At 57.2% G+C, this 16,937-nt stretch overlaps 1 protein-coding gene across 6 annotated transcripts in view; it reads right to left on the bottom strand.

Annotated features, from left to right (window-relative positions):
* Positions 1-4,277: 4,277 nt before the first annotated feature.
* TRAF7 (TNF receptor associated factor 7) overlaps positions 4,278-16,937 on the bottom strand; it is a 44,084-nt gene continuing 31,424 nt past the window's right edge. For all 6 annotated transcript variants that reach the window (XM_067534150.1, XM_067534152.1, XM_067534151.1 and 3 more), the window contains 14 exons: positions 15,671-15,854; positions 14,786-14,920; positions 13,738-13,955; positions 12,877-12,950; positions 12,022-12,070; positions 11,605-11,732; positions 10,765-10,847; positions 9,928-9,967; positions 9,105-9,221; positions 7,637-7,759; positions 6,940-7,059; positions 6,424-6,555; positions 5,451-5,570; positions 4,278-5,081 (listed from right to left, as the gene is read on the bottom strand). In XM_067534150.1, the coding sequence (XP_067390251.1) occupies positions 5,067-5,081; positions 5,451-5,570; positions 6,424-6,555; positions 6,940-7,059; positions 7,637-7,759; positions 9,105-9,221; positions 9,928-9,967; positions 10,765-10,847; positions 11,605-11,732; positions 12,022-12,070; positions 12,877-12,950; positions 13,738-13,955; positions 14,786-14,920; positions 15,671-15,854 (1,538 nt within the window). In that variant the 3' untranslated portion in view covers positions 4,278-5,066. The remainder of the gene's footprint in view (positions 5,082-5,450; positions 5,571-6,423; positions 6,556-6,939; positions 7,060-7,636; positions 7,760-9,104; positions 9,222-9,927; positions 9,968-10,764; positions 10,848-11,604; positions 11,733-12,021; positions 12,071-12,876; positions 12,951-13,737; positions 13,956-14,785; positions 14,921-15,670; positions 15,855-16,937) is intronic.

Genomic DNA, 16,937 nt, shown 5'->3' with positions numbered 1-16,937 from the left:
AGGACCGTGGAGACAGGCCCGGCCCGTCCGTGTTTGGCTGACGCCCCGCAGTGGGAGGCCCCTCTGTGTATTGCTGTTAGTTACGCTAACGCTGGCTCTGCCGGAGACCCCTAGGAACATCCAACCGCCACGGGGCTGCCGAGCCGTGCCCAGCGGTGGCTGAGACAGCCCAAATTGCTCCTCCTGTAACCTGGCCCCCCCCCTCCTTCCCGCCCCTCGCTGCGTCTGAACAGGCAGGGTGGCGCCCGGAGCACAGCTCCCAGCCAGGGAGTGGGTTGTCGGGTGCACGCAGCGATGCCCCCGGGGTTGGCAGGCCGGGACAAGGCTGGGCAGTCGACAGAGCAGGGTTTCCAATCTGAGGCCTCCCATCCTGCAGCCTGCCTCCAGGCAGGTGGCTGTTACTCCCAGGCCTGGTCCCACGAATGCCAGCGGGCCCCTGGATGTGAGGGAAGGGCCTGGGACCGGCTTCCCTACTGCTCGCAAGTGCCAGCGATTTCCCCCGCCACATCCGGATCCTTCTGCTCCTTCGTCAAACCACTGACCCTGGGGACCCAAAATTGGACTGGAGGTCAGCCTGGGGTCAGCTCCTTTTCTGAACCTCCTGGTGTCAGAGAGCTGTTGGCGAACGCTGTATCCCAGTAGGTTTCTTACACGTGCTGGGCTCACGGCAGCCGAAAGAGGGGCTAAGCTGGAGCAAACAGAGCAGCGGTGGGAACGGCCGAGCGAGGCCTGGATTTAGGCCGATACCCTTGTGTGGTGAAGTGTTACGAACGTTGGGGAACAAAAACTCGTTCTGTGGAGGGCGATAAGGGATGAAGAAATAAGCTCTATAAAGAAGTATTAATTTATTGGGAAAAAAGATTTAAGACATATTTTTCCCCCAGAAATTAAAAAAAAAAAAAAGGAATAAACTTTAACAAATATATATTTAAAATATTAAACATAGTATCAATTATATAATAAAAGTTTTAACAAATCAAGAGAACTGGATTTTAGCTTGAGACAAACTTAGATAAGAATAAGCGCTATGTCTTTGTGGCAAGATCATATTAAGAGTAGCACAAACATATGATACCTTTTCTCTGGTTAGAAGGTATGTGCAAACAGATTGCTGTTCTGCTGTTTGAAGTCAGTGTTCTTCCTTTATTTTTACACAGTTTAAGAAACTCAAAGGATGTGCCTTGTTTCATGAAGGGTTGTGTTTTTTTTGTTAACTCTGAGTTGGATGTTTTTATTTTTCGTAGGTGTCTTCAGGTTTGTTTTTTTCTAAGTGTGTGTGTGTGTGTGCGTGTGTGCGCGCGTGCGTGTGCGTATTCTAGAGAATACACTGCTGTATATTCATGTATAAACAGGGTTTAGAGTCTGATTTGTCGCTTGACTTCTGATGAATGCGTTTTGCTTGTGGTTTCAAAACAACGTGGCGATATGATTTTTTTTCTTAGGCATACACACTGCTCTCTCCCCGCCCCCCCCCCCTCGCCCGTTGTGTTTGCTGATCCAAATGTATTTGGCACAACTTTGAAATTTCTTTAAAAAAAAAAAAAAAAAAAAAAAGCCTAAAAGTATCTGTTGTAAAGAAAAAAAAAAGTATCTTAAAAAATATCCATAAAGTTCTCCATGCTGGATATACACATATATATATATTTTTTATGATTAAGTTATGGAAGCTGTATTGTATCCCCATTCTGTCTAAGCTATGCATCTTGGTGCTTTTCCCTGCTCTTCTGTGCGTTGGTTCCACCTATATTATGATGACTAGTCTGAATAGTAAATGGTTCGTGGTGCTTTAAAGACGTTTGCTCCTATAACAAGTCTGGCAACAATCATTTAAAGGACAAAAAAAAAAACCCACCTTATCAAATCGCCGCCACTGATATTTGTGACATTAATTGTAAAAGGAGAAAAAAAACACCCTGTTATTTTTATTGTTGGGAATTAAAAACGAACAAACCGCCATTCCATGTGCCAGCCCATTCGTAAAGCACCAGGCTGTACAGTGTGTGTCTGTGTCCTCCTGGTCCCCTGCAATGAACTGACTCCGAGGGTGACTGTCCTGGTCAGGCATGTGGCACTGGGCTGCTTGACTGACTGCGTTCCCTGCCATCGGCTCTCAATAAATGTCAGAAACCTCACGGCGGTGGCTGCGCTTGTGTCTGGAGGGCCGGCAGCTGGAGTTAAGGGGTGCAGCCAGAACGGGGTGCTGGGCCAGAAATGGCTGTGGAGCTGGGGGGGGGGGGGGGGGGGGGGGGAGCGGGCCTACCTCGCCCAGCCAGGAGCGCTGAGAGCTGGGCAGCCGCCTGGGGCTGTGTGGCCGGCCGGGAGCGGGATGTCAGTGCACGGCGGGGCAATTCACCCAAACGGGCCCTGCTTGTTTGGGGACGGCCGGGACTCCCAGCATCCTTGGGAGTGATCTTCCTAGCCCAGCAGCTGTCCTGGATGGGTTTCGGGGGGGATGTTCTGAACCTGGGGCTCTTTTTTGGGGGGGGGATGGGGGTGTCTCACCTGAGGCTGGGTCCTACCAGCTGCCCAAGCAGACACTGGTTTCTGGTGTTCGCCCTCGTCCTGGTCCCAGTGCACGGGGCTCCGGCCTGGTCCAGTGCGCGCCGCACGCTGGCCGACGCCTTCTGCAAACGGTGACTGAGGCTGGAGCGTCCCTGGGCAGACTGTCGCCAGCGGCGCCTGTGGGCGGAGGGGTCCCGGTGCAGAGCGCCTGGAGCTGGGCGTCGCGACCCGCTGTTGGCAGCCTGGGTGTTCACCGGGCGTGACGCACTGGCCGGGCACAGCCCAGGGCCCGTCCGTGGGCACGAGAGGATGGAGCTGGTGCGGATGGTACACCGGTTCGCAGGCCTCTGGCTCCAGGGGAAGCAAGCTGTGGCTTTGGATGCTAAACTTGACCCTGTTACTAAAAATCTCCCTGATGGAGACACAAAGGGGCGGGGGGGGGAAGCGCCTCATGTCCCAGCCTGGTGTGGCCCAGCGCCCGGCCTGGGAGAGCAAAGCCGGGCGTGGCCCCGTAGTAAAGTCGCCCTTGAGCCGGGAGTCGCTTTGCTCACCTCCAGTTAATGCGGCAGCTGCAGGAAAGCTCTTGACACCCCTCCTGCGCTCTGTGTGTGTGTGTGTGTGTGTGTGAGAGAGACGCCTGGCTGGGGAGCTGGGCTGAGCAAGGGATAGCGGCCACAGCAGCAGGGTGTGCAGCCGGGGGTGTCAGGGGAGCGGGGAGGGGGGGACACGACACCATCCTGAGACAGAGTAAAGAGAGGCTGCCGGGGGGGGGGGGGGGGGAACACCCCATCCCTTTCCCCAGCGAGTGCCTTGTGCCTCACCTGCCCCCATCCTGGCCCCTCATGACAGGAACTGAGCCCCCCCCCCCCCCCAACGCTACCCCAAGTGCCCCTGCCCTGGTCTCTCATACCTGCCTGCCCCTTTGCCCTGGGGGACCCCCCCCCCCCCAAAAGCCCCTGGCACTGTACCATGATTGCCCCGCCTCCGCCCAAACTCAGCCCCCCCCCCCCCCCCCCCCCGGGGCCCAGCTTCTAGGGCCCAACATCACCACCCGCCCCCAGCACCCCAATTGAGCAGGGCAGCAGGGTCCCCCTCGGCTCCTTCCAGCCCAGCTCTGGGGGGGGGGGGAAGAGCAGGGGGTGCTCGGGTTTCAGCAATTAACACCTGGCCAGGTTTTGGGGGGGGGGGGGGAGGGAAGGGGGCTTGGCCCTGCTGCAGCTGTACCCCAACCATGGCTCTGCACTTTGCTGGGTCCCAGGGATTGTAGGAAGAGGGCACCGGGGCTGGGCCTACACCTGAGCTGTTAGTGAGCCGGATAGTCTCCGTTACCGCGTCTGCCGGCTTTACCGGAGCTGGTGCCAGCCCCAGCCCAGCTGCTACACCTCTGGGAGCAGGTAGCTTTTTTTTTTTTAAATGAACAATCACTTCACCCCAGCGGACACCACTGCAAAGAAAACCCGCCCGGCGGGCCCAGGCCAGCTGCCCGGGGCTGTTGTGTTGCGGTGGAGATTGCACGGCTCAGGCTGCAGCCCCAGGGCTGGGCCCCTCCATCTCACAGGCGCCCCCAGCCCTGCTCAAGCGCGGATGGCTACAGGGCAAGTCAACAGCCCCTTCGCCTGCGGCTGAGTCAGCTGGCACAGGCCCCCCCTCCCCCCCAGCGCGGTCTAACTGCTGCATAGACACACCCGTTGTGCCCCCCCCCCCGGGCCTGACCAGGTGGGCGATGGCTTGGCTGGTGAGCCCCCCCAGTAACTCACGAGGGCCTGGACGAACGCTTTCCCCTTTATTGTCAATGCAGAAATAATCCAATCTCTATTACAATCTTAAAAACAGTAGAAAACGTGAGTAGAAACGCACCGGAGACTTTCTCTCTTTAATGTGGAGACAGTAATTACAGGGTGGTGCACCAACGCGCTGGGGCTCGCTTGATTGGAGAACTTGCTCGCGGTGTGATCGTACCTGGTTCCTCAAGGACGATTCCCCGGCCACGGCCAAGCCACAGCTCGCACTCGGCGGGGCAGTCACGTGGCAGGCTGGCCCCTGGGAACCCGCGTGGAGGACAAGGCCGCAGCTCGCATCTACCCTTTGCACCGTGACCTCCCGCCCGCTTCTTTGCTCGCTGGCCAGGCCCCGCCGCGGAGGGTGCGCTCCCCTGCCGTCACACAGCGCCTGCGCTCACACAGCTGGCGCCCACACGGCCCCGCCAGCACACTTGTCCCTTTGGCTCAGGCTGGGCTGTAGAGACACAACAGTAACAAGCCCCTGGCCGGTGCTGGGTGCGGGATGGAGAACGGCAGGGACCCGCTGGCCCTGGCCATTAAAGTACGGTGGAGGCGGCCGAGTTCTGGAGCATCCCTGGGCAAAGCCGGCCCCGGGGTGATGGCAGGTTGGCGGGACGAGGGATGCTGAGGGCGCAGTGGCCGTGGCGGATGGAAGGCAGCAGGTGGTGCTGGCGAGGCGGAGGGGCAGCAGCTGTTTCAGAGCAGCGTCAGTCATCCAGCAGGCCGGCCGAGGGGAAGGAGCGTTGGGTAGCTCAGGGTGCAGGACTCGTGCAGCTGCTGCCATTAACACGTCCAGACCTGCGGGGGCGGCAAGGGACAGTCAAGGCAACGCAGCCGGTCCCTGCCTCTCCCACTCCAAAGGCCAATCTGGCCAGCAGGGGCCTATTCTGCTGCCCCAGTGAGGCAGGAGGAAAGCAGAGATGTTAGCCAGGCTGGAACCTGCCCTGCCCAGGAACCCCCAATCTGAACAGCCACAGCCCCCCAAAGAGTGGACATGTCGTGGGCAACAGGGGATCTCCCCTAACTGCTGCCTCCCATGGGGCAGGGCCCAGGCAAACACTCTCAGCTGCTGGTTCTACACCCCTCCATCCCCCCGGCTGAGCTGCTGGGCTCCGGGTTCTCCCCCCAGCGAGGAAGCTGCAGTGGGAAAGCCTGGGCGCGACTGACCTTAACCGTGCTGTCCACAGCGCCGGAGAAGAGGCGGCCCCTGGAGACGGCGAGCGCCGTCACGCTGCCCTGGTGGCGCAGCAGCGTCTGAGTGCAAATCATGTTGTCCATGCTCCACACCTGGAAGCACATGCAGGGCTGGGTGAATGCAAAGCCGGGGGCCCGCCGGGCACCAAGGGGGCTCAGAGGAGAGGGCTCTGGCCACGAAGGGAAGGCTATGGCCTGGGGGGGTGAACACGACCTGGAGGATTCTCCCCTCTCCGGCCCACAGGCCTCACTTGCCCTTCAGCACAAACCGGGCCCCGTGTTAGTTACTGGAGCCAGGCCCGAGGTCCTGTCAGCTGAACTGAGACCGTGTGGCAGTGCGTATCACAGCGTCCCGGCTGTCTGCGTACGGACCAGGGTCCCCAGTGCCACAGCATCGGGCTGTCTCGCGCTCAGCGACTAGCCCAAGGCCTCACAGCCGGGTACTAACCCCAGCTCTCCTGCATCCCAGTCCAGAGCCATACTGGGCCAAACTGAACGGGTGCCGGCCAGGCGCTCTGCACGGCGGCATCACTAGGCCCTATCAGCGGTACCGGCAGCACTCCGGGGGCTCTCCCAGTGCTTCACAAACACGTAGACACGCAGGCGGCTCCTGTCACATACGGACGCCCCTAGACCCATTTTACAGCTGGAGAGACTGAGGAACACTGGGCTGAGGCGCACGAGGAGTCAGGAATCGCCCCAGAACCCCTCACTCCCTGTCTCCTGCAGCAGCCACGGGGCCCCCTCCTCTTCAACTGAAAACCTCCCAGCAACGGGGAGCCATTAGACCTACGGGCGAAGGTGGGGTGGGGAGGGAAGGGCGCGAGGTTTATGTGGGGCTAGCCTCCCAACGCTGCCCCCCCCCCCTCCGCTCTCAGCCTCACGAGCCGCAGCTCAGTAGCCTCTGCCCCAGCTGGCTCCAAGGCCAGGCCACGGCGGCGCGTACCCTGAGCGACCGATCGTACGAGGCGCTGAAGACTTTGGTTTGATCCGGCGTGGAGATGACGGCCAGGGCGTACACTGTCCCCACGTGCCCGGTCAGCGTGCGCACCTGCTCCTTGGACTCGATATCCCAGACCTGAGCGGGGAGAGAGACGGCTCAGAGCACGGCAGGCACCACACAGAGCGTACCGGGGAGTGGAGCAGGAGAAAGCTCAGCCGGCGCCCGGGCCCGCACAGCAGTCCCACAGGCGCCTTCCCGGCGCATAAGCCAGCATTGCTACCCTCTGATTGCCCGGCCCCCCCCAGCACCAAGTGCGGGGGTCTCAGGCCAGCCCCGAGGGAACGGACAAGCGCATTGCACTGCTATCCGCAGCAGAGTCCATATCTTCTCCCGCAGGGTGCTCCGCCAGCCCCAGGGTCCAGCGGGAGGAGGGCCCGTTGGCACAGCAGAGGCTGGGGAGCTGCCAGCGTGGTCAGCCATGCTGCGCCCCTTCTGCAGGGAGCCCGCGCGCGTTCTTACATGGATGAGGTTCTCGTAGGTGCCGCACACGATGTGGTGGTTGGTCACGGCGATGGAGTACACGCTGCCCCCTGACGTCTGCAGCACATGGACACACTCCAGGTTCCGGATGTCCCAGATCTGAAATGGGCCCCGCCCAGGTCAGCGTCACCCCAAGGCAACAGCCCGGGTTCAGGAGGAACAGGTGAGCCCCGTAGCGATATGCTGGACTCCCCTCAGGAGTAGCCAACAGTGCCTTTCCAGCCCTGCCAGAGGGCCCGTGGGCCTTTTGCTCTGTCCCAGGCAACGGGTGGAAAGGCTCTTGGCCAAGTTCCCATCGAGGCACGAGCTACCCCAGGATGGACGTCTCACTCCCATCGCCCGCATCTGATGGGCCGCAAAACACAGAGGTGGGCCCCGGCAGAACCAGGCCAAGGGAGGGCAGGGGAGGTGGCCCCGACGTCACAGGAGGAGAGGGGGTACTACAGCAGAGCCAGGCCAGAGCAGGGAGAGCCCAGATGGGGTTTTGTCAGACGGCAGCTGCGGCAGCTTGGATCTGCCAAATTCTGACACGACTGACACTGCGAAGATGGGACCCGACCAGCCACAATCCCCTTAGTAAACACGAATGTGTCACTGGCTGCCGTTTGTTTTGCAGAGAGGAAGTTAGTGCTGGAGCCTGAGAGGTGCTTTCTACACACGCCGTCAGGGTACTTACTTTGATTGTTTGGTAAGATCCACTGTAGAGATAGGTCTGAGAAGCCACAAGCGCTCGCACCCAGTGATTGAGACCTGTCAATTCCTTTTTCAGCTTGAGTTCGGTGCCCACGATGTCCCAGACCTGTGGCAGGCACACACACAGAGCAGGGATTGGAAAGGGACGTGACAGGTCAGCTGGCAAACTGCTAAGCAGGGCCATTACAGACAGAAAGTTGACCTGTCCAACTGGCTACGACTAACTCCACAGAGCTGCTCCCTGCGTGAAATCCATCTCCGTGCAGAGACAACACCAGGCCCCAAAGAGGGCTGAAGTGGGGCCTAGATCTCATGCTGGCCCCTGCATGTGGGGGGGAGAAGAGAGCGGGGCGGTGTCAGGCCCAGGGAAGATCCCCTGGAGCTGCTGATTTACAGCTCAAATAGCACTGCCATTTGTACAGCCCCTTCTCTAACACGAGCCACATGCTTGAAAGTTTAAACAGAAGCAACTGCAGTGATGAAGGTTTTCTGCTTGGGACTCCCCCGCCCTGTGCTAGTGGGGCTGCAATCATCACACACATACACACGGCGCCCACAGAACCCCAGACGAGCACCTCCCACACAGCTGCAAACCCAGGGAGCAGTGCAGGGGAATGGCACTGGCACAAGTACATCAGGAGGAGAGGGCATCTCCGAAGTGCACGTTCGAACCGCTTTAGAAGCCGGTGTTAGTTATCTGCTCCACCCACCTGGCAAACACGGGCCAGGTTTATTTTTTAGATGCATATTTACTAAATTCCAGCAGTTTGTTTGACTGACAGCGCTCTGGTGCCTTCCAAAACCCAGAGCATTTTAGCCACACAACACCCCAACAGAAGGGGAAATGGAGGCACAGCCAAGATAAGGAGCTCCCCCAAGAGCACATGAGAATTTGCCAGCAGAGCCGGAAAGAGAACTGGCTGAGCTTTTCAAAAGTGACTTGCAGTTGTGGGAGCCCAACCAGAGACACCTTGACTGGCCGCCCCGTTTCTAGTCCACGCTGGCACACACCTTCTGGAAATCAGGCCCTTTGAAGAACTCTCGTGTTGGCCACCCAAAAACTGAGGCACCTGAAATCACTGCTCCCCTCTGGCCACCTTAGCCCCAGATCCCACTCCCCTGCTCGAAGCACGTGGTGCATGAGCCCCCGCCTGGGTCTGTGGGTTTGCACAAGTACACACCAACGACACCCCCACCCCCAGCCTCTGATTCTTAGAAAAACAAGCAAGGCTCTTCAGTCAGCTGCTCCAACATCTACTTTCAGTCTCTGCTGCGGGGAACACTAGCTATCCCTCCCAGTGTCTGCCACGCTGCAGCGCTCACCAGCCCGCGTACAGGAAGCTGCAAGCAGGCCCAAGAGAGCCCGTTCTTTTGGTCTGGCACACCGTTGCCAGCGAACTTTTCTCCCAAATGGCCACCCAACCCCAGCAGATGCCTTCTCAGCCCTCTACCTTAATGGCTTTGAGGGAGCCACTGAACAGCATGTTGTGCGAGGAGACCAAAGTGCAAACAGGATTGTCATGTGCTCGGATCGTGTTCACCTTCTGCAAGGTTTGAATATCCCAGACCTCAAAAAAGGAAGACAAAACCGGTTAGACAAAACTGGCCTGCTCTGGAAATGCAGGTGCTTACGTCTCTGCAGTCGCCTGGCCTGGAAATACCCCCCAGCAGCAACCACACGGCAAAGGCAGCTGGGACATAGGAACTATTCCGCCGGGTGTGCTGACGGACAGCATCTGTGCCCAGAGGATACAGGCCTCTCTTTACAGCCCCTCGGATGGTCGTCGTTTCCACTAGAGGCTCCTGAATGGGTCTCTCCTCCCAGACACTAACACAGCCTCCCATTACTCAGCAGAAGAGGTGGCGAGGACGCACTGCCACACTTCCAGCCCTGGCTGGCCACAGACGCTGAAGGCCAGGTCGCTCGGGCAGCAGGGCAGAGCTTTCCCCAGAAGCCGCTGCTGGATTAGAACTTGTCACCGAGTCCAAGCTACGTACGGCTCAGCCCTGAGCCAGTTCAATGCCCTGGCTTCCCACTCTGGCGTCTGGGACACTTGAAAGAGACAATGCCCACTTTTTACTATTGCAAAATTCATCCCTGACTGAGGGCATCGGTGAAACTGTACACGATGGATTCATTTGTTCTGTTGCTCTCAGGCCATTTCCAGCCAAGAGGACATTTAAGGTGCTGCTTTTCACAGGCTACAGGCAGCCGGGAGTGGCCCTGTAACTTCCCACATGCTGACTTGTAACCAGAGTGCCCCAAATACTCACAATGATGGTGCAGTCAGCAGAACCGCTGTACAGCTTGTTCCTGTGAAGGCACAAGAAAAGGAAAGGGCGTCAGCAAGGGAGAGCCAGCTGTGGGATTCCAGCCAGGGCCCGGGGCAGCTCGGGAGGCAGAAGCTGCAGCACCCATTGAGTCGCTGGGCCATGAAAACGCCGTGGCCCAGATCCTCGGCTGTTGTGAACTGGCGCAGAGCCTCTTATTCAGCTGAACCACATCAACTACACCAGCCCAGGATCTGACCCCCCTTCAAACCAGCAAACCAGCCCTCTTGTCTTTCCTCTCAGGTAAATTGTCAGCTCCCCAGACAGGGGACAGCACCCCGCTGCGCAAGCCAGCCCCAGCCCAGCTGGGACACCAGTTTCCCCTGCAACGGAGCGCAAAAGGCACAGGCACTCCCGTCGGCTGGACTGCTCTGCTCTCGGGACACAAAAATCAGGCGCAGGATTCTCGCACCTTTCAGACCCTCCTCGCCCCAGCCCTGCCTGCTCAGCGGGAAGGAGCCGGTGCAACACCTCCCCATCCCCAAACAAAGCCAGCTGCTCTCAGTGGAGGCCCTGAGCCGTGGCAGGGTCTGAGCGGGCATGGGAGGAAAGGGCTTTTCTCTCTCATGACTTTGCCCATTTGTCCCTCTGGCTTATTAAAAGGAGGGATCTGGGGCTGTGTTAGCCAGAAGGCCCCCTCCAATCTGCATGGGTGCGTAAAAGCCATTCCCCTGGGGTGTGTGCGCACCTCGGAGTGAGGAAGGAAATTAACATCTTAGTGCCTCTTTGCAACTCCCCATTCCCCCTGCCCGTGGCCCCAAAAGAACCCGCTCCACTCACCCCTGAATGCAGAGAGCTAGTACAATTCCATCGTGACCCTCCAAGGTCTTTTGGCACTTGTACGTGGTGCAGGTATCCCACACCTAACGGGAAAGACAAGTGAGCAGAAGATCACGTGTCTGCACTAGAGAGCAGCTGGGCAGCCGAGCAGGAAGTCAGCTGAGTCAGGAAATCAGGAAACAGCTGACTGTGTCATCTGGGCACCTGTTTTCCTGTCTGACGGGCAGAGAGGAGCACATCCAGGAAAGGAAATTTCACATGACGGGACAGGCTGAATTTCCAAGGGACACTAAACACTGAAATGCAGCCACAATGGCTCCCACAGCACCAGGGCTGACGACAAACTTCCTTAAAAACTGTAGTTAGAAAATGCCAGGCAATTTCAGCTGGGGGAGCCCTGATGGATCAGGCAAGCACACGGGCAGCGAGCACGAGTCACTGCACAGCTAGCTGTTCCTGGTCTATTCTCACCACGCCTCATGTCTGAGTCTGAAGGATTTTTGTTCCCCGTTATCATCCCTGCTGCAGGTGGATTTCAGCTGCTCCAGATTACGGACAAGTGACCTCAAAACCCACCGTACAGCAACAGCTTCCCATCCTGGAAGGGCAGGATGCAGGCAGAGAGAAGAGGGAGGGTCCTGCTAACAGATCAGGCCTGCTTTCTTAACCTGGCCTCCCTGCGTAGATGCTCCCCCATGCCTACATGTTGCCATCTGGGGCTTCAGTCATTGGAAAGCAGGTTTGAAACCAGACCTTTCATCTCCGAATTCAAAGTGTGGGGAGAACAATCTGAGCCCAGCTGAGGGGTGGATGGTCCTAACTAACTTGTGCAGCTCGTACCTTAATGGTTTTGTCCGAAGAGCCGCTGAAAAGCAAGTCTCCGATGGAGTAAACACACAGACACCACACAGGGCCCTGGTGCCCGACAAAGGTGCCCTTGCATTTGAAGATCTGCTGAGGATCGTACGCTGTGGAATGAGAAGAGGCAGGCAAGGGTTAGGGGAACAACGACACTCAGTCCTGTGAGCACAGACGCGGCCGGGAACTCGGAGGGGAGGGTTCTACTGAGCCCTCTGTTGATGACAACAGCCGGCGTTTTACGTTGGCCTGAAATGCATGATGGGAAATACACCAAGAGTCAGCTGATGCTTTGCCGACACCATCCCCCCCTCCCGAAAAGGATCTGCTGAGACATCCTGCAAACAAGCCTAACATTCTGGGGCTAGTGGAGGGAGACAGTATCAACCGTGTACTCACATCCAAGGATGCCCATGTTGAGTCGGGCGTTGATGTGGGACAGTTCATCCTGAAAAAGAAACCAAGCGCTGTTAGGAGCAGAGGGACTGAGATGAACCTGGAATCCTGGCGCTGGCAGGTACGGCTCTGCTAGGCTTCCCACAGTGTCTGGGCCACTGCTTTCATCCCTCCCCCTCCAAATCCTCTCAACTCCGGACAGCATCCTCCACCCATGGGGCTCGTTCTCTGGTCAGAGAAACTGGAGGTCTGGAAGCATCTTGCCTACGGCCATGCACGTGGTTTCTGCAGAGGCGAGCAGATGCCTCCTTTCACCTTTGTGGGGGCACAGGGCTCCGCCGGGTCTCCCCAGGATCCGGGTATGGCTATGGACAGGCGTACACCTTTCAAAATGCATTAGCCTTCCTCTTCCAACAGCTGGACTCCTAAAACTGACACTGGGCACAGCCAGGCAGTTATGAGGCGCTAGTCATTCAGCACTGCTTTTGAAATCTACTGCCTGAAAATATCGCAGGGGGTCACTGGACAAAGCGCTACAGGGCCCAGGTCCTGCCCTCTCAAACGGAGCCGCCTGCTGGCAGTATCAGTGTCAGCCAGGGCTCGCTCTCCCTGCAATCGGTTGCGAGGAGCAGGCACCGAGCAGGGTGTGCACAGCTGTCCTGCATTCCCAACCCCGTACTCAAAACGCATTCCCCTCCTCCGCGATGCGGACTTGGAAAGAGGAGCTTTACAAATACAGGCAGGCAGCCGGTAACCCTTTCTTCAGCAGAAATCCCTGCCCATCAGAACCGCTGATGAATACGACAGACAGACTCTCCCGTCTTCCCCCCACCTCTCAGGATCACTCAAAGGACTCACATTTAGCATGGAGGCATCCCTGCGGAACTCCATCAGATCCTCGCTCAGCTTGCTTTGGTTCTCATCCAGGACATCTAGCAGGACAGAACGGCAGGTCCATCAGCCCCAGGGCCACCTAGCCAGGACATGCACTAGCACAGGGCATTTGCACAGGTACGGGTTGTTTATGCTACATTTGTAGGGATTCTGGAAATACTGGAGTTACCTTATTGAAGGTTGGGGCTGAACTAATAGAAATAATATAAAAGCCGTGGTTTTTAGAACCATGGCCAGGTGCAGGGTTCAGCTTTAAGAAGCCCCTTTGCGTCTTTGGCTAAAGTTCTGGACCCAGCAAAGACAGCACTTGTTAGTTCTAGTGGATAAAAAGCCAGGCTTGGAGACATTTCTCCAGCAGAGCTTTTTCCTTCTTACCCCATTGGAGAAGGAATCTCCCAGGCCTGATTGAGTATTTTGCCCCATGCTTACAAACGCATTGCTATTAGGATATAAAAGTGTGTGTGTGTGTATGCCTGGATTGGTATTCTGGATGTAGTTAAGAGCCAGTGGCCTTTGGACTAACAAAGGAATACTTGTGTGGAAGCTGAGCTGTGGTAAACCTTAACAAGGGCCTTTCGAACGTAAAAAGGAAATTATTTCCAGCCTAAGAACTGCAGGATCAGGCCCCAAATCTGCAGCCCCAAGAAATCCAGGTCGCTCTGAAGAGCAGCTGAATGTTGGTGGTTCATCCAAAGGGAACCCCTGCCCCTCCTGAGGTTTGCCCACGGCTAGTTTTAACGATTGGAGGTTAAGCACTTGGCAGGCCTGACGACCTAGCCGTAAAAGTCCTGAAGCAGGAGCTCGGCCTTTGTGCTGGAGACTCACCAAACTTGAGCTCCAGGTTCTTCTCCAGCTGGTCGATCTTCTCGGAGAGCTTGCCCAGCATCGAGCGCAGGAAGGCGATTTCTTGGTCCTTCTGAGCCATTGCCACTTGCATCTCGTGGAAACGGTCATCGGTCTGCTGCAGGAACTCCTTCAGCCCCTCAAACTTACACATCTCTAAGTGCGTCTCGTAGGTGTCTTGGTTTCCTATGAACGTGCACCTGGAGGGAAGGGGAGAGAGATATAGGCTGGAGCTGGGCTCTGTTGGGAGGGCCTAGTGCTCATCCGACTCCTGCGTTGGGCATTCAGACAAATACAGGGCGAAGCCTCTGGCGTCCCACTCCCCTTTAGAGGGATATCCAGCTGACGCAGGGGGTGTTGGCCTGGGTCTCTTGGCAAATTGCTGAGGCTAGTCTGTGCATTGCAACTGTTCTAGCAGGTTCAGGCTCTGCAGTCAGACACCGGGCATTGCACCATGATGGGGAGTCTCTTCATACAACAGCCACCTTCTAGTAGGGCAACTAGAACACTATTCCTCCCCCCTCTGGCACTGGGTCCTACCCACTGCCATGCCCGTGCCCTCAGGCCTTGTGTCCGGCAGGCCGGGCATTTCCCAGACGAGGAAACCTTCCTGCTCCAGAGACTCCAGCACACAGAGCAGGGGCCTCAGCCGCACCTTCATTAAGGCGCGTGTTATCCTGGGATCAGTTTTCTTCCTGGGCTTGGGCAGATCCTGCCGCTGCCCTGACTCTCTCCAGCAGGCTCTCCCTTGGAAATCTCCTCACCAGCAGCTGTCACACGTGAGCAGCCTGTCGGGAAGCCCAACCTGCTGCCTTCTGCAGACTTTCTGGGCCCAGGAGAGGGAGGACAAGCACCCGCTTCGGTCAGGGCCCTGACCCGCACTGGGCAGAGCAGCCACTGGCCCCCGGGGCTGGCACCTGAACCCCGTTTCTGGGCTGTCTTTCAGAAACCGAGTCCAACAAACCCCGTCCAGTGAGGAGCCCAGCGTGCCCTCCCCGGTGCCACCAGCCAATGGCGCCCCACTGCTTACCCGTATTTGGAGTGAGGGCACTTGATGTGTTCGCACTCTTTGAGATGCGCCTCCAGGTTCATTTTCAAGAGAGGTGGGCAGCTGGGGTTATTGGGGCAGCGAACCGGTCTGTAATCACAGCTACTTTCATGGTCTCTGTGGGGAAAGACACGAATGAGAGAAAGTCACCGACAGAGGGAGACGACGGGAAACCCTGGGGCTTAATGGGGCGTGGAGCAAACCAGCCCTTCCGAGAGCTCCGGCTAATCCAACCCTTCCCCAGCACTTGTTCTGGCGTTGGTAGCGATCTCTTAACCTCAATGCAGCCAGACGGTTTACAGCGAGACGATGGCTGCAACTGCCGGAGGAGCTACGTGACGCATACATGTGGACAGCACCGACTTCTCCAATGGCATCAACCCTTCCCCAGACAGATGAAATGGCAGGTGATCCATGACACACGGCAGTTGAGGAGATGAAGAGACTTAAATGCAGCCCGGGCAGGTCAGGGGGTGGATTGGGGGGCAGGATGTGAATCCATCCGAATGCAATCGAGGTAGGACACAGGGTTTAATGCCTCTTGCCTTTAACGCAAGAGCCTCTTGTGACAAGGACCACAGGGTCTTCGAGTGGCCAGGGCCTCGGTTTTAGATCTCAGCAGAAAGGCGTCACATTCGGCAGTACGGCATCCCCGCGCCCCAGGCTGGGCCAGAGGGGGCAGTTCTGACTCTGAGGAGCAGGGGTTCCCTATGGCAGTGGAGAAGGCGTCCCCTCCTGCAGCCACCCCAGTCCCAGCAGCACTGCAGCAGAGCGCCGGACAGAAGGACCATGGGAGCCAAATAACGTTGCGAACGCAAAGCAATATGCCGGGACCAGAGCCCCCGCCCCCGCTAACACGGTACTTACTTGCGGGAGCTCAGTTTAATTGTAAACGGGCATCCGTGGGGGTCCACCTCGAAGGCAGCGGGCTTGCTGCTGGCAGCGGGCCGGCAGCCATATTTACAGTGAATGAACAGCTCCCCTATCTGCTCGGCCACAGCGATATTGTTAACGACCACAGTCAGTTTGGCGTTGTCCACTGGGCACTTCTCTGAGAGGGGGTGGAGGGAGAGAGAGGGGTTAGCTAAGACACTTCAAATGCAGAGAGGGCAGCTGGATCTTGGAGGGCCTGTTTTCAGTGGCGTTTGCATGGGCTCTTTTCTCTAAGGCCTCATCTATTCTGGGAGTTAGTCCTGATTTCAGCCACCAGAGCCAGCTTCTGGAATAGCTGCATCAGGACAAGGCTCTAACGTAACAGGGGAAACCTCTAGCGTAGCTATTTGCACTGGTGCAGCTTGCCTGTGTTGAGCAGGAGTCGGCTCTGTCAGTGCCAGTCGCACAGCCTAGAGCACGGCTGCCTGGGATCAGCACTAACCCCGAGCAAGCGCAGGGCTCCAGGGTGAGATCTGCAAGAGCCACGTGACTCCAGAGCACAAATCCCAGGTGTTTTTTTTTTTTGGGGGGGGGGGGGGGTGGCATTCCAAAATCACTTAGGGAAGAATTTTCAAAAGAGCCTTAGACCCTATTGATTTGTGCTAGGCATCTTTCCCCATGTCAGCTCCGGCCATGTCTCTGCAATCTCAGCAGACAGAGGAGGCAGGGGGAGATTTCTTTTCTCTTGCTTTTGATTTTCTTTGTGTGCAGAGAATACAGACATCTGCACACCGGCGCTGATGAAAAGGGAACAGATGCTTTTCCACACAGCGCTCTGGTGCCTTTGTTCACTGGATAGATCCTAGAGCAAAGAGCCAAAATCACACCTACCAAGCACAGCCCTTGGTTGGGAAGGAGATAACAAGGACAATGCAAGGTTACAGGGAACAATCGGCAAATAAATGGGGGAATCCTCTCCTTTGAAAGCCAAACATCTTTCGACAGAATGAGCTGTTGTTTTACTCAACCCCTTGGGAAGCCTTCCCCGGTAAGAGGTGGAAAGTCGAGCAATCCGACTGGCTGGGCCTTGTGCTGGAACAGTGGCTTTCGTGTTCTTGTGCCAAACAAAGAGAAAGACGGTTTTGAACAGCACTGGGTGCAAAAGAGAGATGTACCAGCTACTCCATCTCAGCAGCCCAATGACGGAGCCTCTGGGAAAGCCTGGCTTTCTGGACTGAGTGTATGGAAGAGAAGAAGCTCC

The sequence above is a fragment of the Emydura macquarii genome, unplaced genomic scaffold, assembly GCF_026122565.2.
Source record: "Emydura macquarii macquarii isolate MOO-44397 ecotype Brisbane River unplaced genomic scaffold, CSIRO-AGI_Emac_v2 contig_3390, whole genome shotgun sequence".
NCBI lineage: Eukaryota > Metazoa > Chordata > Testudines > Chelidae > Emydura > Emydura macquarii.
The sequence above is the reverse complement of the archived record's forward strand: the minus strand, read 5'-3'. Positions and strand labels throughout refer to the sequence as shown.